Source organism: Choloepus didactylus, chromosome 2, assembly GCF_015220235.1.
Source record: "Choloepus didactylus isolate mChoDid1 chromosome 2, mChoDid1.pri, whole genome shotgun sequence".
Classification (NCBI taxonomy): Eukaryota; Metazoa; Chordata; class Mammalia; order Pilosa; family Megalonychidae; genus Choloepus; species Choloepus didactylus.
In genome coordinates this window covers 1,995,409-2,022,543 of record NC_051308.1, presented here as the reverse complement: position 1 = coordinate 2,022,543, position 27,135 = coordinate 1,995,409, and the positions used below count along the sequence as shown (strand labels likewise).

The window sequence follows — 27,135 nt, the reverse complement described above, 5'->3', positions numbered from 1 at the left end:
GCAGAGTTGTCCTATTAAACAGAGAGGATAAAAATCAGAGTTTGTGGCAGCTAAAGTGACTGCAATTACATGGCAGGTCCCTGGAGAGGAGCTTGCTGAGGGAAGGGATGTGGATAGAAACCTGGAGGGCTTCCCCTGAATCCTTGGCTGAATGGTATATGCACAGGTAAGATGCTCAGAAACTTGCCAGAGAGAAGCTGCTACGGGGTTGAGAATGAAACAGAAATTGTAGCTGCCAAGCTGTGCAGAGTGGCATTGGATCCAGCCAGAGCAGAGAAATCCTGCTAAATCTCATTAATACTCTGGGCATCTGTTTTAGTTTCCTAGGCTGCTCAAGCAAATACCATGCAATGGGTCCGTTTAACAGTGGGAATTTATTAGCTCACGGTTTTGAGGCTAAGAGAAAGTTCAAATCAAGGCACCATCACTGCAACGCTTTCTTCCTGAAGTCCGTGGCACTCTGGGGTTGGCTGCTAATGATCCTTGCTCCTGGGCTCCTCTGTCGCATGGCAAGGCATATGGCAGCCTCTCCTGGCCTCTCCGTTCTCTTCTGGGTTCCGTGGACCTTCAGCTTCTTGACTCCCATGGCTTTCTTTCTATCGGTGTGATTTTCATACTTCTTATTAAAAAAACTCCAGTAACGGGATGAAGACTCATTCTGAGTTGGGCCACACCTTAATTGAAGTAACTTCATCAAAAGGTCCTACTTACAATGGGTTCACACCCACAGGAATGGAGTGAGTTTAAGAACATCTTTTTTGGGGTACACACAGCTCCAAATACCAGACTACATTTCAAGAACTCAGATAGTTTTGACTATACAGAATACTTGAAGCTGGACCACACTGAGGACTAATTTAACTCCAGTTCACCTAAGGATGCCCATAAAACAGGAAGTTCCTCAGGGCCTCCACCCTTGGCAGGCTCTGGACTTCAATATTTGTTTACCTAATCCCTTGAATCTGTCCACAGCCTGTTTAAGACACCAAGAGAGCTTCTCTTTCTTTATGATAAAAAAGCGACTTACTCCATTTCCTTTCCACTACCTTTTAAATTAGGAAGCCACTGAAATAAGGAAGCTGTGAGGAAATCCTTATGATCAGGGAGTCACCACAATCAGGAGCCACAGCTACCATTTCTGGCTCCAGATCACACTGTGCCTGCAGTGACCTGCACCAACTGCTTCTCAACACCTCAAAACCAGGAACCAGGGTCTGGAACCTGTGCCAAAGCCTCCACAACTGGGCTTGCAAGAAGGAGCTCCAGAAACCTGGCCTCTGCTGAGCCCTGCCTCATTCCACCTACAGAGTCCAAATCATATCCCGAACTCTGGCTGCTTTAAAGTCTATGCAACAAAGGAATGTGCATTAGAAAGAAGATGGAATGGATGGTAGGTATCCATTTCCCCATCTACCAATTACATACAGTCATGATGCCATTTATTTAAAGTTTAAAGTATGCAAAATAATGTCTGGTCCAGTTTGCTAATGCTGCCTTTTTGCAAAATACAAGAAATGGATTGGCTTTCATAAAAGAGGGGTTATTTGGTTACACAGTGACAGTCTTGAGGCCATAAACTGTCCAAGGCAATGCATCAACAATCAGGTGCCTTCACTGGAGGATGGCCAGTGGCATCCGGATCACCTCTGTTAGCTGGGAAGGCATGTGGCTGGTGTCTACACCAGAGTTCTGGCTTCAAAATGGCTTTCTCCTAAGACATTCCTCTTTAGGCTGCAGCTTCTCCACAAAATGTCACTCTCAGTTGCTCCTGGGGCATTTGTCCACTCCCAGCTTCTCCAGAGCAAGAGTCTGCCCTCAAAGGCCATCTCCAAAATGTCTCTGTAAACTGCAGCTCCTCTCTGAGCTCCTGTGCATTCCTCAAAATGTCCCTCTTGGCTGTAGCAAGCTCGCTCCTCTCTGAGCTTGTACAGTGCTTTAGTAAACCAATCAAGGCCCACACTGAATGGGCAGGGCCAACCTCCATGGAAATTATCCAATCAGAGCTATCACCTACAGTTGGGTGGGTCACATCTCCATGGAAACACTCAGTCAAAGAATTCCAATCTAATCAACACTAAAATGTCTACCCACAGAAGATTGCACCAAAGATAATGGTGTTTTGGGGGACACAAGACATTCAAACTGCCACAGTGTCATACATTGCCTATGGACAGATAATATATACATAATTACATCTCTATGTATCTACATATCTATATCTATGCATACAACTACTGTAAAGGCAGTGAGTTCTGTAAAGGTTTCAAGCATGGCTTCTGGAATCAGATTGTCTGGTTCAATATCTGCAGTTTGTGGGATTTGAGCACTCAAATTTCCTCCCCTCTATCTGCACAATTGATATGACAGTACCTACTTTGAAGCATTGTTGTGAGGCCCAAATAAGATGCCACACATGATAGACGGACAACAGTGCCTGGCTCATGGTAAGCACTCAGCAAATTTTAGCTCTTAATGTTCAAAAGTAGCAGAAGTTCTAGGTGCTAAATCCAACTCATTGAATCACCTTAGCAAGTCACTCAATTTCTCTGGGTCTTGATTTCTTTTGCTTGAAGGTGAGGGAATGGTTCTAAAGCTTTGTGAGGTTAGTCCCTCACCTAACCATCTCAGTGTCCATTGATGTCTCAGAAAGGAAGGCTTTTTACAGCATTTTGCAGTCATAGCTGGGAGAGTCTGGCTTCCAGGCATCTGAACTCCTACACCAATTATTTTTTCACAAAGTCGTATAATTCTAACTTGTGTCTAGATGCTACTTAAGAGAAAAGACGGTAAAAGGGCTCCTGTGAACGTCTTTGAAAGAGCCAGCAAAGACCAAAATCGAGACAGCCACCAGAGGGAGCTTCACTTACAGGGTGGAGACCGGCAAACAGGCTGTCACAGCCAGTGTCAAGTGGGGGCTGAGGAAAAGTATGAGAGGACGCTGACAGAGGATGGTGCATGGAAAGCTGTAGGATACCCGCCTTCCATGAAAACTGAGTGGAAAATGGAATTTACTTCAGACTTCAGCTACCTGGAGTTGTGAACATGTGTGCCTAGGAGGATGGTGGTGTGTAGTTTCATTACATGCATCTGGATTGCTGTTGGAAAGTTGGAAGAGTCACAGCAATAAAACAAAAACAAAACTGGCAAATAACAAAAGCAAAGACCCCGTGTCTTTTGCTGTGGATTTTTCTACAGCGGGATTTGCTTCCAAGATTCCAGTATTTGATGGATCAGGAAATGTCCACAATTATGGTTCGGCAATATTTGGGCTTTCACAATACTTTGGCCACTGTTTTAGTTTCGTAGGCTGCTTAAATCGTATACCATGGAATAGTTCATCTTGAACAATGGGAATTTATTGACTCACAGATTCCAGGAAAATGTCCCAATCAAGGCACCATCAAAGCGATGCTTTCTTCCTGAAGACCACCTGAACGCAATCCTGGCTTCTCTCTCACATGGCAAGGAACATGGCAGCTTCTCCTGGTCTCTCCCTTTTCTTCCACGTTTTGTTGATGTCAGCTTCTTGCTGCTGTGGCTTTCTCTCTTTCTCTTGCTTCTGTTTAGAAAGGTCTCCAGTAAGAGGATTAAGGTGCCTCCTGATTAAGGTGAGCCACATTTTAACTGAAGTCGCCTCATCAAAAGATCCTATTTACAATGTGTTCACACACACACAGGAATAGATTCATTTTAAGAACATGTTTTTCTGGGGTACATACAGCTTCACGCCACCACAGACAATGAAGAAAATTTGGGCACAAAGAAATGCCCATTAGGACTATAGTAAATAGTGGAGCTGGATAAAGGACCAGTGAGGTGAAATTATATTATTCAGCTGAACCACTGTTAACTCTTACTTTTTAAAAATTAGAAATACAGGCAACTTCATAGAGAAAAGAACCTCATGCAGTATCAGTTCTACACAAGTCTCTTCAATTATCTTCCAACCTCTGTTTATGTGATAAGAGTTCATATTCTGTAAGGTACTTTCACTCACTACTTTGAAACAGCCCAGTGACTTTGGCTGCATGTCAGTGGAAGTTAAAGCAGTTGACCTAATTACAAGGAAATTTAAAGATCTTTATGTTAATGACCTTTTATAATACAATAAACTGACCTACAATTCAGAAATAATGAAAATCTTGGCAAACAAACCTCTTACTCATAACAAAAGGTTTCCAATAACTAGAGCCTTCCATCTGCATCCCAGCTATGGGGATAGAAAACCAAAAGGCCAGAATTCCTCAGCAGCTATAACCATGGCCAACATCATGCTAGCAAGGAATGGACATTCCAACTCTGAAATATGAAAATCCCAAAGACTGAGCAGGTATCTATACAGCGCATTAGCTACCTCCATAAAAGGAGGTGTGTAAATATGGTTTTTAAAGTCTTTTTGGTTACCAAGAGCTCTCAAAAGACGCCTGGATGATTTTCATAAGAAGTTGATGATAGACTTGCCCAGTGATGGGCAGAATGATGCAGTGATGGTTAGTTCTTAAAGGGAACTCCCAGCTGGTGCATGTGATTCTGAAGATCGTTGGTTTACTATTTTGATAAGCATGCAGCAGAGATGTTACTTCAGGCAAACAACTCTCTGCCTGGCACTTGGTGGACCCTCTTTCAGGGATTATTAGGTCCTGGTCCAGGGGTGCAACTGTAGGTTAGGACTAAGGTAAATCATACTAAAGGGTAAAGGGCGATATTGACTGCGTTTTTAAAACTTCAATTTCTGTGTGAGGCCAAAGGAAGAGATGTTATTAGGTGCAAAGTCTATACTCTGTGTAACACACTACATAATTTAACTTGTATGGTCGGTTTATTCAAACATCATAATTACATGGAATATTGAATAGGGAGTGAAGTCCAGTTGGTTTGAAGAGGTTAGTGTGAAGCCCCAGTACATCTCAGAGTAATTTTGTAGAGAATAAAAATGTATTTGCAATGCCCGTTTAGGGACTGGGGGAAAATGTGGAAATATTAAATTTCCCCACTTGGGGAATTAATGGTATTCTCACAAGCATTGGGGACTACTAATTTCGAGGGCTGAGCCCTTGATCTTGGGGCTTGCCCTTAGGAAGTTTGTTACTGCAAAGGAGAAGCTAAGCCGACTTAAAATGGCGCCAGAGACTCGGGCAAGATGGCGGCATAGAGAGGAGTGGAAGCTAAGTAGTCCCCCTGGAACAACTACAAAAAACCAGAAACAACTAGTAAATAATCCAGAATAACTGCGGGGGGACAAACGAGACCATCCATTCATCATACACCAACCTGAATCGGGAGGAATGCCAGAGAACACAGCATAAAATCTGTAAGTAAAACCTGTGGAACCAGGTCGGGAGACCCCCTCCCCCATAGCCCGAGCTGCGGAGCCGTGTGGTGCCAGAGAGAAGCTCTCTCCCAGCAAGTGAATACAGCTCAGCTGAGCTCCAACTGGGGTTTTAAGTAGCGAGTGTGCACTGCTCACTACAGGCACGCAGCCCCAAAAAACAGACAGAGGCTTTGGGTGACGACTGATCTGGGAGAGCCGGAGGGTCGCCTTGACTGGGTCTGAAGGGGACTATCTGTTTCTTTTTTGGCTCAGTGGAGAAAGCCCCAGTCATTTTCAGTTTGCAGGGCTGTGACTCGGGGAAGGGCGGAGACAGCACAAGCAGAGAGTGAGACCATTGAAATGCTAATGACCTCCACCTGAGGGGTCTGTCTTCTCTAGGAGGAAAGGGGTGGGGCCCTTTCCATTCAGAACCAGACCCCAGAGCCTGGGGGAACACAGCCATACCGCCTCACACCAGTCAAGAATTATAGGCTAACTGGCGTCACCTGCTGGGCAGAAAAGCACAGTGACCGAGGCATCAAAGGGTGGAGCAATTTTCTAAGACACACCCGCAGGGAAACCAGATACTGAATATTTCTTCCCTCTGGGACCTGAGCCTGTTCTGGTCTGGGAAAACCTGATTTGGATAACCAAGGAAACCATGCCTAGACAACAGAAAATTACAACCTACACTAAGAAAAACAAAGTTATGGCCCAGTCAAAGGAACAAACGTACCCTTCAACTGAGATACAGGAATTTAAACAACTAATGCTAAATCAATTCAAAAAGTTTAGAGAAGATATTGCAAAAGAGATAGAGGCTGTAAAGGAAGCACTGGACATGTATACGGCAGAAATCAAAAGTTCAAAAAACCTACTAGTAGAATCTATGGAAATGAAAGGCACAACACAAGAGATGAAAGACACAATGGAAACATACAACAGCAGATCTCAAGAGGCAGAAGAAAACACCCAGGAACTGGAGAACAAAACACCTGAAAGCCTACATGCAAAGGAGCAGATGGAGAAAAGAATGAAAAAATATGAGCAATGTCTCCGGGAACTCAAGGATGAAACAAAGTACAATAATGTACGTATCATTGGTGTCCCAGAAGGAGAAGAGAAGGGAAAGGGGGCAGAAGCAATAATAGAGGAAATAATCAATGAAAATTTCCCATCTCTTATGAAAGACATAAAATTACAGATCCAAGAAGCGCAGCGTACTCCAAACAGAAGAGATATGAATAGGCCTACGCCAAGACACTTAATAATCAGATTATCAAATGGCAAAGATAAAGAGAGAATCCTGAAAGCAGCAAGAGAAAAGCAATCCATTACATACAAAGGAAGCTTCATAAGACTATGTGCGGATTTCTCAGCAGAAACCATGGAGGCAAGAAGGAAGTGGTGTGATATATTTAAGATACTGAAAGAGAAAAACCACCAACCAAGAATCCTGTATCCAGCAAAGCTGTCCTTCAAATATGAGGGAGAGCTCAAAATATTTTCTGACAAACAGACAATGAGAGACTTTGTGAACAAGACACCTGCCCTACAGGAAATACTAAAGGGAGCACTACAGGGTGATAGAAGACAGGAGTGCGTGGTTTGGAACACAATTTTGGGAGATGGTAGCACAACAATGTAAGTACACTGAACAAAGGTAACTATGAATACGGTTGGGAGAGAAATATGGGGAGCATGTGAGACACCACAAGAAAGGAGGAAAGATAACGACTGGGACTGTGTAACTTGGTGAAATCTAGAGTATTCAACAATTGTGATAAAATGTACAAATATGTTCTTTTACGAGGGAGAACAAGCAAATGCCAACCTTGCAAGGTGTTAAAAATGGGGAGGCATTGGGGGAGGGATGCAATCAGCATAAACTAGAGACTGTAACTAATAGAATCATTGTATTATGCTTCCTTTAATGTAACAAAGGTGATATACCAAGGTGAATGCAGATAAGAGGGGGGAATAGGGGAGGCATGTTAGACACTTGACATTGGTGGTATTGTCTGATTCTTTATTCTACTTTGATTCAAGGTTATTTTTCCTTTTGCTGCTTCCTAGCTGTCATTTTTTTTTTTTGTTTCCTCTTTCTTTTGCCTCTCTACCTTCTTTGACTCTCCCTCCTGCCTTGTGGAAGAAATGTAGATGCTCTTGCTTAGTATGAGCAGAATGTTCAATTAGGATGAACTTAAATGTTTGGAAATGAACAGGGGTGTTGGTAGCAAGATGTGAGAATAACTAACAGCGCCGAATGGTGTGGAATGAGGTGGAAAGGGGAAGCTCAGAGTCATATATGTCACCAGAAGGAAAGTTGGAGGTCAAAAGATGGAAATGTATAAAACTGAATCCTATGGTGGGCAATGTCCATGATCAACTGTACAATACTAGAAATTGCTTCCACGAACCAGACAAATGTATGCAATACAATTAGAAGTTAATAATAGAGGGGCATATAGGGAAGAACTATATACCTATTACAAACTATATACTACAGTTAGTAGTATTTCAACATTTTTTCATAAACAGTAACAAATGTACTATATCAATACTAGGAGTCAACAATTGAGGGGGGTTGGTTAGGGATAGGGGAGGTTTAGAGTTTCCTTTTCTTTTTTTCTTTTTTCATCTTTCACTTTATTTCTTGTCTGGAGTAATGAAAAGTTTCTAAAAATTGAACAAAAATTAAGTGTGGTGATGGATGCACAGCTGTATGAGGGTACCCAGGGGCAAGTGATTGTACACTTTGGATCTTTGGATAATTGTATGGTATCTGAACAATCGCAATAAAAATGAAAAAAAAAAAAATGGTGCCAAAGAGTCACCCCCAGAGAACCTCTTTTGTTACTCAGATGTGGCCTCTCTCTCTAAGCCAACTCTGAAAGTAAACTCACTGCCCTCCCCACTCTGTGGGACATGACTCCTGGGGATGAGCTTGGCCCTGGCATTGTGGGATTAAGCTTTCTTGGACAAAAAGGGGGAAGAAAAAGAAGCAAAATAAAAGTTCAGTAGCTGAGAGATCTCAAATAGAGATGAGAGGACATTCTGCAGGTTACTCTTATGAATTCTATAAATATCCTTTTTTAGTTTCTAGTGTATTAGAACAGCTAGAAGGATATACCTGAAACTGTTGAACTGCAATCCAGTATCCTCGCTTCTTGAAGACGATCATATAACTATATAGCTTACATGATGTGACCGTGTGTTTGTGAAAACTTTGTGGCTCTCACTCCCTTTATACAGTGTACAGATAGATGAATAGAAAAATGAGGACAAAAAGTGAATAAATAATAGGGAAGGATGGGGGGTATGGGATGTTTTGGGTATTCTTTTTACTTTAACATTTTTTTCTTATTCTTTTTTGTGTGTGGTAAAGAAAATGTTAAAAAATTGATTGTGGTGATCAGTGTGCAACTATATAATGGTACCGTGAACAACTGATTAACACTGTGGATGACTGTAGGATATGTGAATATATCTCAATAAAATTGAATTAAAAAAAAACGAAGGAAAAAAGAAAGTAAAGTTTTTTCCTTTTCTATTTCTGTAACAGTAGAGCCTTTTTTGTTCAAGGAAAAAACCAAAACACAAAAATATCTTCAACCACACACAAGAAGGATAGGGGGAGATATTTGTACATCTAGCTCTGGCCCCTGCCAAGTTGGCCAGGAATAAGTGATGAGCGAAATGGGACCCAATATAAAAACGGTATACAAAGAGAGGTGAAAAAGCATGGGGAATGGAGGGGGGAAGAGAGGGACAAGGTCCATACTGGGAATGCCACAGGTGTGAGGCCAGTTCATAACATTTCTTGTTGATCAGACCCCCTGTTCTAGTTTGCTAATGCTGCAGAATACAAAACACCAGAGATGGATAGGCTTTTATAAAACGGGGGTTTATTTGGCTATACAGTTACAGTCTTAAGGCCACAAAGCGTCCAAGGCAACACCTCAGCAATCAGGCACCTTCACTGGAGGATGGCCAATGGTGTCCGGAAAACCTCTGCTAGCTGGGAAGGCAGCCGGCATCCATTCCAAAGCTCTGGCCTCAAAACAGCTTTCTCCCAGGACGTTCCTCTCTAGCAAGCTTGCTCCTCCTCAAAACATCACTCCCAGCTGCTCAGTTTCCTCTCTTTGAGTCAGCTCATTTATATAGCTCCACCGATTAAGGCCCACCCTGAATGGGCGGGGCCACACCTCCATGGGACCATCTCAGAATCATCACCCACAGCTGGGTGGGGCACATTCCAAGCAAATCTAACCAGCACCAAAACATCTGCCCCACAAGACTACAAAGATAATGGCATTTGGGGGACACAATACATTCAAACCGGCACACCCCCGGACACCTTGTTTGCCCTCAGCAGAACCAGCGTCTTGGCAGTCGTGGTGACAGTGATGTTAAAGCTGGGGCTCCCATGGTGCTCTTGGTATGAATCCATGTCGGCAGTGAGGTTCAGATCACAGAGCACTTCTGGCCCACAAGTAGCAGACCATTCATGTAAAACCTTGAACAGCCTTTGCCAACCAGGACACCCACTTCCGCTGGTGTGATGCTGATGAAGGTTTTCCTGAGATGGGGGCCCTGATGGAGGGCAGAGTCCTTATAGCCAATGATGGCTTCACCCTGACAGATCCCTTTCACCATGAAGCTATCTATGTAGGCGTTCCACCAAGTCAGGGCGCTGCTGCTGCATGTGCTCTCCGTGCTGCTGCTGGAGCCAAGGGCTGGATTCAGGATGGTGAGCCTTGGGAGGTCAAGAGCTTGGGGCACATGATGTCGTCTACACCACAGCTCTGCTAGAGTCATGGGGCAGACCACACAGGACACCAGCCCTCCCCAGGCTTTCCAGATCTCAGGTCCTGCCCCACTTTCAGAAAGAGAGGCTAGTTTTTCCCTCTGCTCACATCTTTCCTGCAGCCCACACCAGCTCCCAGCACAAGGACAGAGTCATGCCCAGCACCACATGGAATGGGGTCTCCAGGCTCAGTTATAAAGTGCATCATTTCTATGGAGCCATGGGCTGGTGCCCAGGGGTCCAGTGGGGTTCAGTGGGGAGGGATTCTGACCAGGCTAAAGCCTGTCCAAGAGCGGGGGGCCATCGTGTGCCTCATCTCTCTTACGATCCCGACTACAGTATTTCTTGATGACCATGATGGAGATGATGATGATGATGATGACGATGAGGAGAAATACGAAGCAAATCACTGCTATGAGCCATGCAGGTAGCTGGATGGCTGGAGGCTGGGGGGTCTCCACGGCCAGAGTTGGTGCCACTAAAACAGAAATAACCCTGTGAAAACTCCACTGAGCCAGAAAATACGCCCCATGGAACCACTTTCCCCACACAGCACTAGTCGCCCCCCGACATTTCCTGAATCCTTCTGCAATGGTGACTATAGCAGGTTGTGGGGGCACAAAGATGAACAGGGGTGAACTGCTGCCCCCATGGAGCTCATATTTCTACAGAGGGAGACAGAGAAATGTCCAGCAACTCTCAAAGTTACTGTACTAGAACTTTGTAGAGGACGACAGAAGTGGGTGTTCAGTTCTGCCTTGGGAGGGTGGGAAGGCTTCATAGGGAGTGACATCCCAGCTGGTGGAGGAGAGAAGGCCTGGAGGTGCGATGACACATGCATATTTGGGGAGCCTGTGGCAGCTCAGGGTGAGTGGACCACGGGTGAGTGGGCAGGGGATGGCCACCCTGAGGAGGCAAGTCACAAGGTTGATGGAGCAGGGAGGATGGGGAAATGCTTGGGCTCCAGATGGGAAGTCACCTAAGGAAACCCTCCACCAACCCATCCACACACACTCTCATCCTCACTGGAAGGCTGGAGACCTTCAAAGAGAGATTCTACATCCTTCCCGCCTCCTCAGTTACCTGCCAGCTCTGGCATTTTCTCCCAGTACTTCAAGAATTCCCTTAGCCAGTGACTACAGTCTCCTTTTGAGACCTTCCTGAGATACTGTGCCAGCACCCAGTCACTCTCCCACTTCTCCTTGATGGTCCCGGCTCCAGGATGGACCGCTGTCCACTTGGTGTGGATGGAGTCAAAGAGGAGGAACATCCGTCCGTCAATGCTGAAATTCCAGGATGCCTCCCTGCATTCGTCTGCTTCATGCTGACAGGACATCTGGGCCTCCAGGGTGGGAGGATGTGCACCTGTCCACAAAGAGACCACCCTGTGCTCAGAACTCTCTTATCCCCCAGGAGCTGTGTCTTCCTCCACACTCAGAGGAACCTCAGGTCCAGTCTCCAGGACATGCTCTTTTGTGCCCACTAGGTTTCCCATGACTCTGAGTTTAGACCAGTGCTCAGTCCTTTTGCACATGCAGCTAAATGTGTACGTTCAACTAAAGCATCTCCCCATGTGTGCCCTGCTCCCTCCCCTCTCTGATCACTGTCTGCATGCCACCCTCCCCAACCCCCACATTGCCTACCACTTCCCATACTTACCCCTGGTCTTGTTTTGCTCCAGTTTGATGTCATGCAGAGTGTTCCTGAGCTCTTGCTCCACATCATTCAGGGTTTGGGGCAATTCTGCCCAGACTTTGGTGGCATTTACCCTCTCTCCTAGGGGACCCAAAGGTTTGGCCTTCCAGCTGCCACACTCATAATAGAGGAAAGGCTTCTCATCCACCCAGCCTCGCACCTCACATCGAGGCTGTCCAGGCCCAGACTTGGAAATCACAGTGAAGCTGTAGCTCAGAGAGTGAGTATCTGCAGGAGAAGAATGCAGGCGAGGACCGTCAGACACCAAGTCTGTGTGACACCAAGACTGTCCCTGTGTAAGTCTGGGCTGGTGGGTGGTTACTACCTCCTGCAAGTCCCCACTTCACTGACTCAGGAATCTTCTAGACTCCCTTCTCCCTTCAGCAGGGGTCCCATGAGTCCAAGGACTTCCTTGGGGCTGTCTCCCCTCCACCCCCATTCTGCTGGTATGACTCTTTCCCAACATCACCTCCTTTTCTCTTTCCTGACCCTGCTCCTTGCCCAGGAGGCAAGAGACAGCCCAGACAGTGAGAGACAATCAAGGGAGTGGGCAGGAGGAGGGGAAGACACTGGGCAGTGAGAAGACCCCTCCTCCCATACACACTGGGTGCTGCATGCTGCCTTCCCCCCACCCAGCACTTACTGTTGCCCTGAAGCCCGCCCACCCTAAATTCCCAACATCCAGCAACTCCCTCTGGGTGGTCGCACAGCCCACCTGCTGCTGCCAGCCTCCCTGGCTCTGAACTACTTAAATCTCCTTTCACCAACCCTGGACCTTGTCCTTTCTTTCAGACGTGATCCCTTCCTGTTTTCTTAAAAGACTTAAGACTTGTGGTCCTCAAGGACACCCCTGTGTCAAACATCCTAAAGACAGCACCTCACTGTCCTTTCTTACATGCTTTATCGTAGACTCTGTGCCCACAGAGCCGAGACCCCAGGAAGCCGAAGTCACTCCTCAGCCATGACAGGGCTCTGAGGCCTCAGGGGTTGGGGCTCTGAGGCCCTTCCTGGTTGCCTCTGCCAGAGTTTAAATCCAGGGGGTGTCCCCAGCCCTAAGCACAGGGGTCCCTTCCCCACAGACACATCACCTGGGCCCAGCAGGCTGCTGCCCCCAAGGCCAAGTCAGCCCAGGACCCTCCCCGCTCTGTACCTGCTCATCTGCAGGGCCTTCCACCAGCCCCTATCCCTGTCCTGAAGGAGGGCAGGCCCTGTGGTCAGTGCAGGCCCCTCATGTCCCCCAGCCTGAGGACACGTGGGTCCCCTCCTCGGAGCAGCCCTCCCAGGTGATGGATGCAGGAGTCTTGGTTCTCATTTAATGGGGGAGGGCAAGTGGATGGGTGGGGGCTCAGGGGCTCTCCCCAGTCCTCATCCCAGGCTAAGACCTCCCCACTGGGACCTCAGCTCCCTCTCTCTCTGGCTGTAGACCTGGCCCCCGATACTGACAAGGCAAGGACACACTTAGGGCTCCCCAGGGCAGGTGGCTGGAGCCATCCCTCCATGAACTGGACGAGGGGAGTCACAGCCACGATCCAGGTCTGGTTAGGTCAGCTATGGCTGTGCTGAAGAGTGAGCCCCAAATAAGAGGGGACAGCTCCCTCAACTCCTGCTGTGTCAGTAATTCAAGGCATCCCATAAGGACTGAGCAAAAGCACCATCTTCTTTTAGGAAAGTGATCAAGACATACAGTCTATTCTCATGAATTTAGTGGAGAGATGACAAAATATACAAAATAACATTGCAAAGTGAGATCCTCTTCCTCTGGGTGATTTGTTCAGCTTGGGGAGGGTGAAGAAGCCCCCAGGAAGTGACCCTCATGCCCAGCTTTGAAGGATGGCTGGACCTTGTGGGCTCTGGATTCCAAAAAAGGGGAATGTGTGAGGACAGGGGCCTGAGAACACATGGTGGGAGCAGAGGCAGATGGGCATCAGTGTCATGGAGTGTTGGAGATGGAGGTGAGAGAGGGCAGGGAGGCTGGTGGGAAATTCTGATGGTGGACCCTGAACCCCCAAAACGAACTCTACCAGGAAAAAAATGCCTCTCTCTGACTCGTGTGTGCTAGTGCACATTCTTGAACATGCACACGTGTTCATGCACACTCATGCTCACATATACATGAGCACAGGCACACTCATGCTCACATATATACACTATCTGTCCTTCGTGTCTGATTATTTCACTCAACATGAGGTCTTCAAGTTTCATCCACACTTAAGCATGAACCAGCACATCACTTCTTTTCGTAGCTGAATAATATTCCATTGTATGGATATAGCATATTTTGTTTATTCATTCATCTGCTCATGGACACTTTTGGGTTCCTACCACCTTTTGGCTAATGTGAAAAATGCTGCAATGAACACTGATGTGCAAAAATCTGTTCAAGAACTTGCTTTCAATTGTTTTGGGTACCTAGGACTAAAAGTACTGAGTCACATGCTAATACTTTATTTAACTTTCTGAGGAACCACAAAACTGTTTTCCACAGTGGCTGTCCATTTTACATTCCCACCAACAATGTATGGCACATTTCTCCAAATCCTCACCAGCACCTATTATTTTCATCTATCCTAGTGTCTGTGAAGTGACACATCATTGTAGTTTTAATTTGCATTTCTCTAATGGCTAATGATGATGTTGAGCATATTTTCATATACTTTTGGATCTTTTTTTATATCTTCTTTGGAGAAATGTCTACTCAAGTCTTTGGCCCATTTTAAATTGGGTTGCTTGACTTTTTGTTATTGAATTGTAGGAGTTCTTTATATATTCTGGATATGAAACCCTTATTGGATATGTGGTTTCCAAATATTTTCTTCCATTCTGTAGTTGTCTTTTTACTTTCATGATAAACTCCTTTGCACCCAAATTTTTTATTTTACTAAGGCCCCATGTATCTATTTTTTCTTTTGTTTCTCAAGCTTTTGCTCTAAAATCTAAAAATCCATTGCCTACTAGATGCTCCTGAATATATTTCCCTTTGTTTTCTTGTAAGAGTTTTATAACATTACCACTTATAGTTAGGTTGTTTATCCATTTTTAATTTTTGTATATGGACTCTTTTCCATGTAGATTTCCAGTTGGCTGAGCACCATTTGTTGAAGAAGACTATTTCCCCATTGAGTGGACTTGACACCCTTGTAGAAAATCAAATGGACACAAATGTGTAGATTTAACCCTGGACTCTCAATTCTATTCCACTGGTCTATACTTCTATCCTTATGCCAGTACCACAGTGTTTTAATTATTGCAGCTTTGTAGCAAGTTTTGAAATCGGTAAGTGTGAGCCTTTCAATTTGCTCTTTCTCAAGACTGTTCTAGTTTGCTAACGCTGCTGGAATGCAAAACACCAGAGATGGACTGGCTTTTATAAAACGGGGTTTATTTGGTTACACAGTTACAGTCTTAGGGCCATAAAGTGTCTAAGGTAACGCATCAACAATCAGGTACCTTCACTGGAGGATGGCCAATGGCATCCAGAAAACCCCTGTTAGCTGGGAAGGCACGTGGCTGGCGTCTGCTCCAGAGTTCTGGTTTCAAAATGGCTTTCTCCCAGGACATTCCTCTCTAGGCTGCAGCTCCTCTTCAAAATGTCACTCTCAGTTGCTCTTGGGGTGTTTCTCCTCTCTTAGCTTCTCTGGAGCAAGAGTCTGCTTTCAACGGCCGTCTTCAAACTGTCTCTCATCTGCAGCTACTCTTTAACCTCCTGTGCATTCTTCAAAGTGTCCCTCTTGGCTGTAGCAAGCCCACTCCTTCTGTCTGAGCTTATATAGTGCTCTAGTAAACTAATCAAGGCCCATGCTGGATGGGTGGGGCCACACCTCCATAGTAACTATCCAATCAGAGTTATCACCCACAGTTGGGTGGGTGCATTTCCATGGAAACAACCTAATCCAAACATTCCAACTTAATCCCCACTAATATGTCTGCCCCCACAAGACTGCATCAATGAACATGGCTTTTTCTGGGGGACATAATATATACAAACCAGTACAATTGTTTTGGCTATTCTGGGCCCCTTGAAATTCCATATGAATTTGATGATCAGCTTTTCCCTTTCTGACAAAAAAAAAAAGGTGCTAGAATTTTGACAAGGATTGTATTGAATTTGTAGATTGCTTTTAGACAGTATTGACATCTTAATTCTACTACGTCTTCCAATTCATGGACATGGGATGTCTAATTTCTTTCTATAATATCTTATAGTTTTCAGGGTATGTCTTTCACCTTCTTTGTTAAATTTATTCCTAGGTATATTATTCCTTTAGATTCTTTTAGATGCTATTGTAAATGGAATTTTTTTTTTATTTCCCATTCATTTTCTGGTGTATAGAAAACCAACTTGACTTCTGCATGTTTTTCCTGTATCCTGCAACTTTACTGAATTCATTTATTAGTTCTAGCAGCTTTCTTGTGGATTCCTGGGGATTGTGTCATCTGTGGAAGGGAGTTATTTGACTTCTCCCTTTCCAATTTGGTTACCTTTAATTTCTTTCTCTTTTCTGATTGCTCTGGCTAGAAATTCCAGAATATGGTTGCATAAAAATGGTGACAAGGGGCAACCTTACCTTGTTCCTGATCTTAGGGTAAAAGTTTCCAGTCTTTCCCCACTGAGTATGATATTTGCTGTGGATTTTTCATAAATGCCCTTTATCATGTTGAGAAAGATGCCTTCTTTTCTAGTTTTCTGAATGTTTTTACCAAGAAAATAATGTTGGATTTTGTCACATATCTTTTCTGCATCAATTGAGATGATCCTGTGGATTTTTCCCCTTCATTCTATTAATGTGGTGTATTATATTGATTAACTTTCTTATGTTGAACCATCCTTGTATTCCTGGAATAAATCCCACTCAGTCATGGTGTATAAACCTTGTAATATACTGCTGAGTTTGATTTGCCAGTATTTTGTTGAGGATTTTTGCATCTATATTCACAAGGGATATTGGTCTGAATTTTTTTTTCTTGCGCTTTTTTTTTTTTTGCTTGTTTTTGTATTATTGTGAACTTTAACATATATACATAACAGTGATAACTTTCTAAGTATGATGCCACAAGTAGATAGAAAATTTCAAAGAATATCATGGGTCACTGTTCCACAACTTCAGCCATTTCCATTATTGTCAAATATACGTACAGAAAAGTGTCAACTCTTGATGTACAGCTCAAAAAGCAGCTATTCAGGTAATTTCAAAAATTGTTATGGGGTACAGTTCCACAGTCTCAGTCCCTTCCCTATTATGCTATACAATGTATATACAGAAAGGTGAAGACCTTCAAGGCACAATTCAACAAACAGCTACAGAGTAATCCCAAAGGATGCTATAGGCTTCAGCTCCACCATGTCATTTACCTCCTTCTAGCCATTCCAACACCCCAGCATCCAAATATATATATGTATATATATAAAAAATTATTATAAAGTTTCAATATTTTTGTTAAATCTTATCTTGTTTATCAAGACCCCTTCCTCTCACTTAATCTCTTTCTCCATCTTCAGGGGTGTCTAGGCAGTGAGCACCCTAACTTGTTTATATTAAAGATGGTGTGGACAATATGGGGAAGGGGGCTGCATCTGATTGTTGATCTTAAAGAGGCTGTTGCCTCTGGGTTTTAGGACTTGTGCTGTTTTGTTGTTGTTGTTGTTTATCTGGCTTTGGTATCAGGCTAATGCTGGTCTCACAGAAAGAGTTACGAAGTAATCACTTTACTTTCAATTTTTTTTTAAGTGTTTGAGAAGGATTAGTATTAAATCTTCTAAATGTTTGACACATTTCAGCAGTGAAACCATCCGATCCTGGATTTTCTTTGTTGTGAGATTTCTGATTACTAGTATATCTCTTCACTTGTTTTAAGTCTGTTGTGATTTTCTATTTCTTCTTGCATCAGGTCAGGAAATTTTTATGTTTCTAAGAATTTTTCCATTTCATCTAGGTTTTCTAATTTGATAGCATACAATTGTTCATAGCACACTCTTATAATCAATAGTAATGGCCCTACTTTCATTCCTGAGTTTAGTTATTTGTGACTTCTCTCTTTTACTTTGTCAGTTTGACTAAAGGTTTGTTGATTTTATTGATCTTTTTTAAACAACTTCTGGTTGTGCTGATTCTCTCTATTGTTTCCCTACTCTATATTTCACTTACCTCTGCCACAAGCTTTACTATTTCCTTCCTTCTCCTAACTTTGGGTTTAATTTGCTCTTTTGTTTTAGTTTTCTCAGGTGTGAAGTTAGGGTATTGATTTGTGATCTTTTTAAATGAAAGCACTCAGAACTGTAAGTTTCTCTCTAAGCACTGCTTTACTGCATTCCATATTTTAGGTATGTTGTGACTGTGTTTTTGTTCATCTCAAGATATTTTCTACTTTCCCTTGTGATTTCTTCAACACACAGGTTGTTTAAAAATGAGTTTAGTTCCTACAGATTTGTAAATTTTCCAGTTTTCCTTCCTTTATTGATTTCTAGATTTTTTTTTATCATGATCCAAGAAGATAGTTTGTATGATTTCAATATTTTTAATTTATTAAGATTTGATTTGTGGCCAAGCATTTTGTCTATCCTGGAAAATCTAACGTGTGCATTTGAGAAGAGTGCATTCAGCTGTTGTTGAGTGGAGTGCTCTCCATGTATCCTTTAGGGCTAATTGGTCAATAGTGTTTGTGCTCGTTTGGATGTATTATGTCCCCCAAAACTCCATGTTCTTTGATGCAGTCTTGTATGGGCAGATGTATTAGTGTTGATTAGATTGGAATTCTTTGATTGAGTGTTTCCATGGAGATGTACCCCACCCAACTGTAGATGATAACTCTGATTAGATAATTTCCATGGAGGTGTGGCCACGACCATTCAGGGTGGGCCTTGATTAGTTCACTGGAGCACTATAAAAGCTCAGACAGAAGGAGCTCATTGCAGGCTGCAGCTGAGAGACACATTTTGAAGATGGCCATTGGATGCTGTTTGAAATCCTTGACCAATAGTTGCAGTGTATGTGCTTCCTGAACATGGACAGTTTCTGGCAAATTCTTTTTTTGCCTGTGAATGGGCTATACTTTCCTGTTTCCTCATGTCCTTTGTAATTTTTTGTTCAGAACTGGGCATTCTGAGTATTATGTTATTGTAACACTGAAAATCTAGTTCTTTCACTCCTCTGGGAATGCAAGGGCTTAGGTATGTTTGTTTGTTGTTGTTGTTGCTGCTGTTGAGGACTGGAACCATCAATTTGTGACTTTTCCAAGCTACTTTTGCTCCCAAACAGGGAAAGGAAAGGGTCAAAGGAGAAAAAAAGCTACTGCCAATATTCTCTGAGGGGGGTTGGAACAATGACTGCCCTCAAAGCCAGCCCCCCAGAGATGTGAAGTAGCTGATCAAAAGCAATGATCAGCGATCAGACCAAACACACATAGATTTTGGAGGAATAGATCCTTAGAGCCCACTCTGGCACCGAAAGCTGCACTAGGATCCCAGGCTGCAAACCCCACTGCTGCCTGCCACGCAGTTGGGGGTGGGGTGAGGGGTGACAACCACTGCCCAGAGGGTGAAGTTCACCAATATTTACCACAGTGTACCATCCTCTCCCTCCTGCTCTTCCCCAGATGCTGCACAGTGTTCTACTAGACTCCAGAATTCCAGAATAGTTGATTCACATAGTTCCTGCCAGTTCAATAGGTGTTTTGGTGGAGGGACTGATTCCTGAAGCTCCCTACTCTGCCAGCTTCCCACAATCCCTCTTAAATTTCATTTTACTATATATAAGAATTGCATAACATTTACTTTCATGAAAAATACTAGAAAGTATATAAAATGTCATTTTCACTTTTTTGTTTTGTTTTGTTTTTACAAAATATGTGAACAGTTGCAGTTTGGGAATGAGAACAGAAAAATGCATTGTACTGCAAAGTAAGAGTCATTTTTTCAGTCGACATGGCTTAAACCCTGCGCCTCTAAGGTGCCAAGGATTTGTCTTTCCCCAGCGGGTAAGTTTACTCCATCAGTACCCTGCTACACTGTTGGATAAATATCAAATGTGTTTTGCTTGATATGAACATTACAAATACAGTGGTAACGCGGTACTCATGATTAATTGGTTCTGGGAGGCAGAACAAGTAGCAAAAATGATGAATACCAAACAAATTTTCCCCATAAGGAATAATGTAAATAAATTTAATGCAGACCCAAACCAAAGATAATGCACATTTTTAAGGCAATATGTAAAAAGATACGGTTGTATATCATTACTTTACTAAGAATTAAACCTAAAAATTAATAATACTTAGATCATATAAAATTAAAACTTCACTTTACCTCTACTGAGAAGAGTCCACAGCCCTACGGGATGGTGGGAGGAGAGTGGTGAGGAGGAGAGGTTACATGGAGTGCTGCTTAGAAGGAGTCCCTCCAATAGGACATCAAGCACATGCACTTCAGCTGTTCTTTCTCTTTTCTGCCTTTTTTCAACTTGCAGCACACACTCTGACACACTCTTTGTCACCTTCACTAAAAACTTATCCAATGAGGACTGCTTCTCTGTTCCTTTCAGAATTCCTCAAAAATGTGAAATTGTTTGGTCATTCAATAAATTCACATTTCTGCTTGTCAAAGCTTTGTCCGGATGGTACTTCTCCACAATGTTTTGAACTTCTGCCCATTTTGCACATATTTCCTTTATCAAGGAACTGCGGGGACACTCTCCCTTATCTCCTCCTCACCTATAGAAATCTCTTCAGCAACCTCTTGTTGCTGCTCCTTCTGTGGTTCCTGCAGCTCCTCAGAGCTGAGCTCTTCACGATGTTCCTCCACTAACTTCTCAACATCAGCAGCATCAACTTCCAGATCCATGGATTGGCCCAGAGACACAACATGCTGCATGACTGTCCCCTCTGCACCTGCAGGCTTAGGGTCAGCCTCAAATCTGAGTCACAGCTTCTGGCCACAAATTCTTCCATGCCAAATTCATTGTCCTATAAGAGACTATGTTCCAGGCATTACCAATAAGGTTAAGGCAGTGCAGGATATTGAAATGCTCCCTCCAGAATTCTGTGAGGTCAGCTGGGTGTTAGGCGTGATCTCAAAGCACCTCTGGAAAAGCGCCTGGTGTACAACTTTTTGACATTTGAAATGACCTGCAGGTCCATGGGCTGGATGAGAGGACTAGTGTTAGAGGGAAGGAATCTTCCAGTGATGAAGCTGAACTCCTCCACTAAGTCATCCTCCAAGACTGGAGGGTGGGCAGGTGCATTATACAAAAGTAAGAGAGCTTTCAGAAGCACATTTTTTCACTGAGGGAATGTTCTGGTTTGCTAATGCTGCTATTATGCAAAATACCAGAAATGGATTGGCTTTTATAATGGGGGATTATTTGGTTACAAATTCGCAGTCTGAAGGCCATGAAAATGTCCAAATTAAGGCATCAACATGAGTATACCTTCACCAAACAAAGGCCAATGGTGTCCGGAAAACCCCGGTTGGCTGGGAAGGCACGTGGCTGACGTCTGCTGATCCTGGGTTTTGTTCCAGCTCCTCTCTCAGCTCCTGTGCATTCTTCCAAATGTTCCCCTTGGGGTGTTTTGTCCTCTTATAGCTTCTCCGTAGCAAAGTGTCAACAAAAGTCTGCTTTCAATGGCTGTCTCCAAAATGTCTCTCTTGGCTGTAGCTGCACTGAGCTCATTCCATCTGAGGTTTTATAGGGCTTCAGTGACTTAATTAAGACCCAAGATGAATGGGTGGAGCCACACCCCCAATGGAAATAATCAAATCAAAGTTATTACCCACAGTTGGGTGGGTCACATCTTCAAGGAAACAACGTAATCCAATGATTCCAACCTAATCAACATTAATACATCTGCCCCCATAAGACCGTATTAAAGAATATGGTGTTTGGAGGACATAATACATCCAAAACAGCACAGGGACCAAACACTTCATTTATCCACTCAGTAAAAAATTGCTTCATGACCCAAGCTTTGCTATTTGCCTCCACATTACATGGAGTTTGCTTTTTATGACATTATGCTACTTGAACATGGGTTTTCCTATGATAGACTAGTAGAGGCTTGAGTTTTAAATCCCCACCAGCATTCATGCAAAACAATAGAGTGAGCCTGTCCTTCATTGGTTTGTGGCCTGGTAATGCCTTCTACTCTTTTGTGATGTAGGTTCTGCTTGGCGTTTTTTTCCAAGAAAGTCTGGACTCATCACAGTTAAAAACTTGGCAGGGAATAAAACCCTCAGCCTCTACATAGTTTTGAAATTCACTGAAGAGTTAATAGCAGCCTTTTTAATAGCACTAGCTGCCTTGCCATGCCTCATGACACTATGGATGCCAGTCCTCTTTTTAATATTAACAAACCAGACATCCATGGCCTTAAAAACTTCAACACTCTCATCACTCGGTCCCGGTTTGTTTTTCAAAAGATCGGCTTGCAATACATACACTTTTTCAGATATCACAGCTTCCGATACACTGTCACCCACTAACTGCTTTTTGTTTACCCAAAGTAATAACAGCTTTTCAACTTCCTCGGGGAATGCTCCTCTGTTACTGGTTTAACTGCTTTCGCAACATCAGCCTTTTTTTTTTATCGCTTCTTTATTCTTAATGATGGTGGTGACCGTTGTTCTAAGCATAACATATTTCCTATCAAGAACAGTAATGCGAACACTGCTCTCGTATTTCCCTAGTATTTTTTTTTTTTTTTTTTTTTTTTTTTTTGCTCAATGGTGGCATGAAGTAATTTTCTTTTCTGCTCAGTGCTATCACTGCTCATTTTCTTAGGATCCATGATGAGGAAAAAAACACAAAAATACACAAAATGACCACAGAAGCTAAGATAAGGCAACAAGGGGATGTGCACGGGGCAAGAGCTACTGCGGGGCTAATGTGTGGCCCTTTGTTTCAGCTGAAAGGTTAGCGAGTCATGAGGCAACCGACACCCACGAGTTGTAGCCTGCACTTCAAGTACCAAACAAATGACGAGTACCGGGACAAAATTTTTGGGTCAAAATGCATTGAGTAACAAATGCGATGAGTTTCAAAGCAGTCGAGTACGAAGGTACCACTGAATCCTGGACTGAATACAGTTTGGCAGTTCCTCAGAAAGTTGAAAACACAAACAGCATATGACTCAGCCACCCTAAGATGTGGTACACATCCAAAATACATGAAAGCAGGGACTTAAACAGATATTTGTACACCAATGTTCTTAACAGCAAAATTCACAATAGCCAAAAGGTTGAGGCAATCCAAGAATCCATCAACAGATGAATGGATAAACAAAAGGTGGTACATACATTCACTGGAATATTATTCAGTCATAAAAAGGAATTAAGTTCTGATACATGAAATAATATCAATGAATCCTGAAGACATCATGTTGAGTGAATTAAACCAGACACAAAAAGACAAATATTGTATGATACTGATTATAAGAAATACCTAGAAAAAGAAATTGTCATAAAGACAGATAGTAGATTACAGGTTATCAAGGGCTTTGAGAGTTGTTCCTACTTAACGGCCAGAGTTTCTTTTTGAGTTGATGAAAAGGTCGCAGTTGGGAATGGAATTAATACCACTGAATTTTACACTGGAAGTGGTTAAAATGGGAAATTTTGAATTGTATATATGTTACTAATTTTAAAAAAATGTATAAATAAGCTTTGCTGCAGGCTGACTCTATTTCCAAAATACTTTAGGAATCAAAACCACTCTCTCAGTTGGCACCCTCATAGTTGTTATTCATTTAGAAGAGCAGATAACCAGTTTACATGGCCTTCTCTATGTATCTCAAGGGTAGCTGGGTAGAGGAAATAGTGAATTAATTAATGGTTTATTTAGGGCACTAACCACCAAGGTAATTGTTTTGATTAATAATACCCAAATTCAGGCTACTATCGAATGCCTGCTAATTGTTTTATGAGCTTGAATAAAATACATGATATATAAATTTTGTTTTATTTACTAATAGCCCATCATGTATCCTTTCAAAACAAAAGCTAGACCATTTATGAATGTGAAAACAGTTAAAAAAATAATCCTGGCTTCTTTCCATAAAAGTCGACATTTTCCTTTTTTTACTTTGGCCTTCCTTCTTGAATCCTAGTAAGAGAAACTTCACAAATAAGAGTTCAACCAATCCCTGTGGGGGTAACACTGAGCAAGTATGTTGTTTCTTAAGCCCAAATTTATATTCTTGAGTACTCTGAAGAACACCAGGACTTAATTTTGAGTAGCGGAGCTCCTGAGAAGGTGGGATTCTCAACCCCATAAGTCTACTGCACAAATTCAGGGCCTTAGTGGGGAGGGAGTGGAATCTGAGAACTGGGGTGTGACTTCTGGGTTGAAGCTCCCAAGGATCTTGGATCCCAGCTTCCTGGGCCCACTAAGCTTATGTAAGGGCTTCACCTTCCAGTAAAAGGCACCTGTCTTGCAAGACAACACCCATTCCCCTCACGATGGAGCCCCTCCTGCCCCCCAGGCCAACAGCTAGCATCCACTCTCCAAATAAACTGCTCCAGAGACGCTCAGCCTAGGGTGGCAGGAAAAGGCTGACATGCCAGAAGGTTGCAGAATCTACACAGCATGTCCAGTGCATGGGACTGCATTCTGAGGGGGCTGGACCAAGGTGGGTCAGAGGAAGACAGAAAGTCAGATAATGGAGAGCTCACCATTAAGGGAACACTCTCCCATGTCACAGGGTTTGACATGCTGGCAAAGCCCCTGGAAGATGATGCTAATATACTCCTAGGACAGCTGGGAGAAGGCAGTGGTACAGCACATGGAATGGAAAGCCCAGAGGTCCAAAGGCTGGTTGGAGAAGAAGGGATCAGAAGGCCCAGTTCAGAAGGCATGCTATTGTGGGTATAGTATAAAAGCCAAACAAACGCTCAGGCAATAACATTTCATGGAAAAGCCTGGGGACTCCATTTATCAAGGTGTCAAGAATCCACCAGGGAGGAGGGACCCAGCATTGTCGAGAAGCTCAGTGGTAACATTCTCTGAAGGCCGGGATTGAGGGCAGGAGACGGTGTTTCAGAACAAGGCTCCCTTATATTAAAGGGGATGACAAAATCCTGAAATACTAGACACCAGGGGAGATGCATGACTGTCAGAAGTAAGGAGGGAGCAATGACAGTAATAAGTGGAGAGGTCAGATCCCAGTGGGCTGCCCCACAGAGAGCTATGCAGACAGTGCACAGAACTGGGTGACGTGAGGGGCAAAATGGACACACACCAGCTAGGACATCTCTTGATTCCAATAGTACAAACAGACAAAACATGAGGCTGAATGAATGCAGCCACCCCAACACCACATCTGTGCCCTTTGCCCGGTCTCAGGGACTGAGCCAATTCTCAGACCCAGAACCCATTAGCGAAGGAAAGGTCAGTTCCCTTGAGCAGGGACCCCCCACACCCCAGCAGGATGCAACGATTTTTTCCATCCTTCCTAGAGACACTGGCCATTTTCTCAGGTGACTGTACACAGGGAGCTGAAACTCCACAGACATTCCATTGGACATAGGGTCGGGTTGACATGGTTCCCAGGGATCTGAAGTGACCTCATGGCCCCTGTCACTGAAGGTGCCCAGCTGAGATCAGGGAGACCTGCCCAAGAACTGCTCACAGTGGTCCTGCTGGGCTCACAGCCCCATCCAGTGGTTATTCCCCAACCCACTGAATACCTAGACTAGGGCACCTGTGCGTACCTGAGGCATGAGGGCTATCATAGTGGGACTGCCCAACAGGAAGCTCTGACCTGCCTCTCCCTCTCCCTAATCAATCACACCCTTAAACATGATCTTATCCTGTGGGTGGCAGAGGAGCACCAGCCTTGGCACCCCAAAGGATGCAGGGCTGGGGTCCCTCTCATATCCCCATTTAATGTCCAGCACAGACCCTAGAGCGAGGGTCCACAAGATTTTCTGTAAAGGGCAAGACAGTAAACATTTTAGGGTATCACGAAAGCAAACAGACGACAACTACAGACAAAATGTAAATGACCAGGTGTGGCTGGACTGGCCACTTGGACCCCAACACCAGGGAGAACCTGGGACACTAGAGGAAGGAAAGGTCCTGTGTGGAGTTTCAGGCACTTTCTACCTGGAGGATCATCACCCAGACTCCTAGTAGTCAGAAGCAAGACCAGGCCGCTGGACGGAGAGATTCACAGCCCTGGAAGAGCAGCTCCCGGCTGCCACTAGGCCGTGAGACAGGGCTCCTGCGGGGACAACCAGGGGCCATGCAGCTGGTGGGTCTCTTGCTGGGAGCCTCCTGTCACCTTCCCGACAGGGCCCCTTTCTGGCTCTGGAACCCCCAGCTGAGGCACCAGCTGGAAGGAGCTTCCCCAGCGGACGGGCTCCCAAGCTCCAAGTAGTCACCAGCTGGCCCTTTACAGAAAAGTATGCCAACTCCTGCCTACGCCCAGGCCCTCCCAGGAGCTGTCTCCCCAAGAGATAAAAATTGGGGTCTGGGAGCAAAGGGTAGAGGGAGGTGGTGAGCCCCTGCCCGGAGTGGCAGTCAGAGGATGTGGAGTGTGAGGAGCAGCGGGTGGGGTGTGGCTGGGGAAGGAACGCAGGGGGATGCGCGAGGGTGAGTAGCCCGAGAAGTGAAGGTCAAGGCCAGGAGCAGGCTGGGGCGGGGGGCGCGGAAAGGTCTGTGGCACACAGGGAGTCTTGGGGCTCTGGTGGGAATTGACAGGTGTCTGAGTCACTTCCCAGGCGGGGGACGACGCCCTCTGTCCGATTAGGCACGTGTCGTACGTGGTTGCTCCGCCCGCCTCCCTCCCCGCTCCGCTCCCCTAACTGTTCCCGTCCGCCGCCTCCTCTTCTGTGTCCACCCGCTACTCGGGCCCCGCGGCGCCGGTGCAGGCGGGCGCGTGAGGAGGACGGAACCCGAGGCGGGGACGGCGCGGGGCGGCGAGAGCACCCTGCTTTCCCCGCCCGTCCCCGCCCCCTGGTTCCTCTCCCGGCGCGAGGTCTTCCCGCCCCTGCCGCGGGTCCCAGCCCGTCGCCTTAGGTCTCCAGCTCCCCGTGAGCTCCACCGCCAGCAGCCGCCGCCGGGCCCCGGCTCAGGTCTCCGCGCCCCCTTAGGTCCACGCTCCCCCCCCAACCCCCCCATCCCCACACACACACACACACACTCACACACACACACACACACACACACACACACTCACACACACAGCTCTCCCTCACCCGTTAAGTCTCCCGATCTCGGCCCCCCAGGTCCCCGCACTCACCGCCCGACACAGCCCGACACAGCAGAAGCATCAACAGGTAACCGAGTAGCTCCATGCCGGCTGCACGCCGGGCCTACCGCAGCCAGCGGGA

The 27,135-nt window shown here is 44.8% G+C and overlaps 2 protein-coding genes across 2 annotated transcripts in view; both read right to left on the bottom strand.

Annotated features, from left to right (window-relative positions):
* LOC119528216 (UL16-binding protein 1-like) overlaps positions 1 to 9,764 on the bottom strand; it is a 26,296-nt gene extending 16,532 nt beyond the window's left edge. The window contains exon 1 of the mRNA XM_037828851.1: positions 9,662 to 9,764. Coding sequence (XP_037684779.1) covers positions 9,662 to 9,764 — 103 coding nt within the window. The remainder of the gene's footprint in view (positions 1 to 9,661) is intronic.
* LOC119521270 (UL16-binding protein 1-like) lies at positions 9,541 to 27,135 on the bottom strand. Its single transcript, XM_037819361.1, has 4 exons — positions 27,045 to 27,135; positions 11,781 to 12,044; positions 11,205 to 11,486; positions 9,541 to 10,599 (listed from the first exon to the last, which is right to left on the bottom strand). Exons 1-4 carry the CDS (start codon positions 27,097 to 27,099, stop codon positions 10,397 to 10,399), a joined length of 804 nt encoding a protein of 267 aa, XP_037675289.1. The 5' UTR covers positions 27,100 to 27,135; the 3' UTR covers positions 9,541 to 10,396.

Coding starts and splice junctions, on each gene's coding strand:
- LOC119521270 (XM_037819361.1), bottom strand. CDS start 27,099: ATGGAGCTACTCGGTTACCTGTTGATGCTTCTGCTGTGTCGGGCTGTG. Junction 11,487..11,780: donor GGAGCAAAACAAGACCAGGG/GTAAGTATGGGA, acceptor CTTTGTGGACAG/GTGCACATCCTCCCACCCTG. Junction 10,600..11,204: donor GAAAATGCCAGAGCTGGCAG/GTAACTGAGGAG, acceptor TTTCTGTTTTAG/TGGCACCAACTCTGGCCGTG.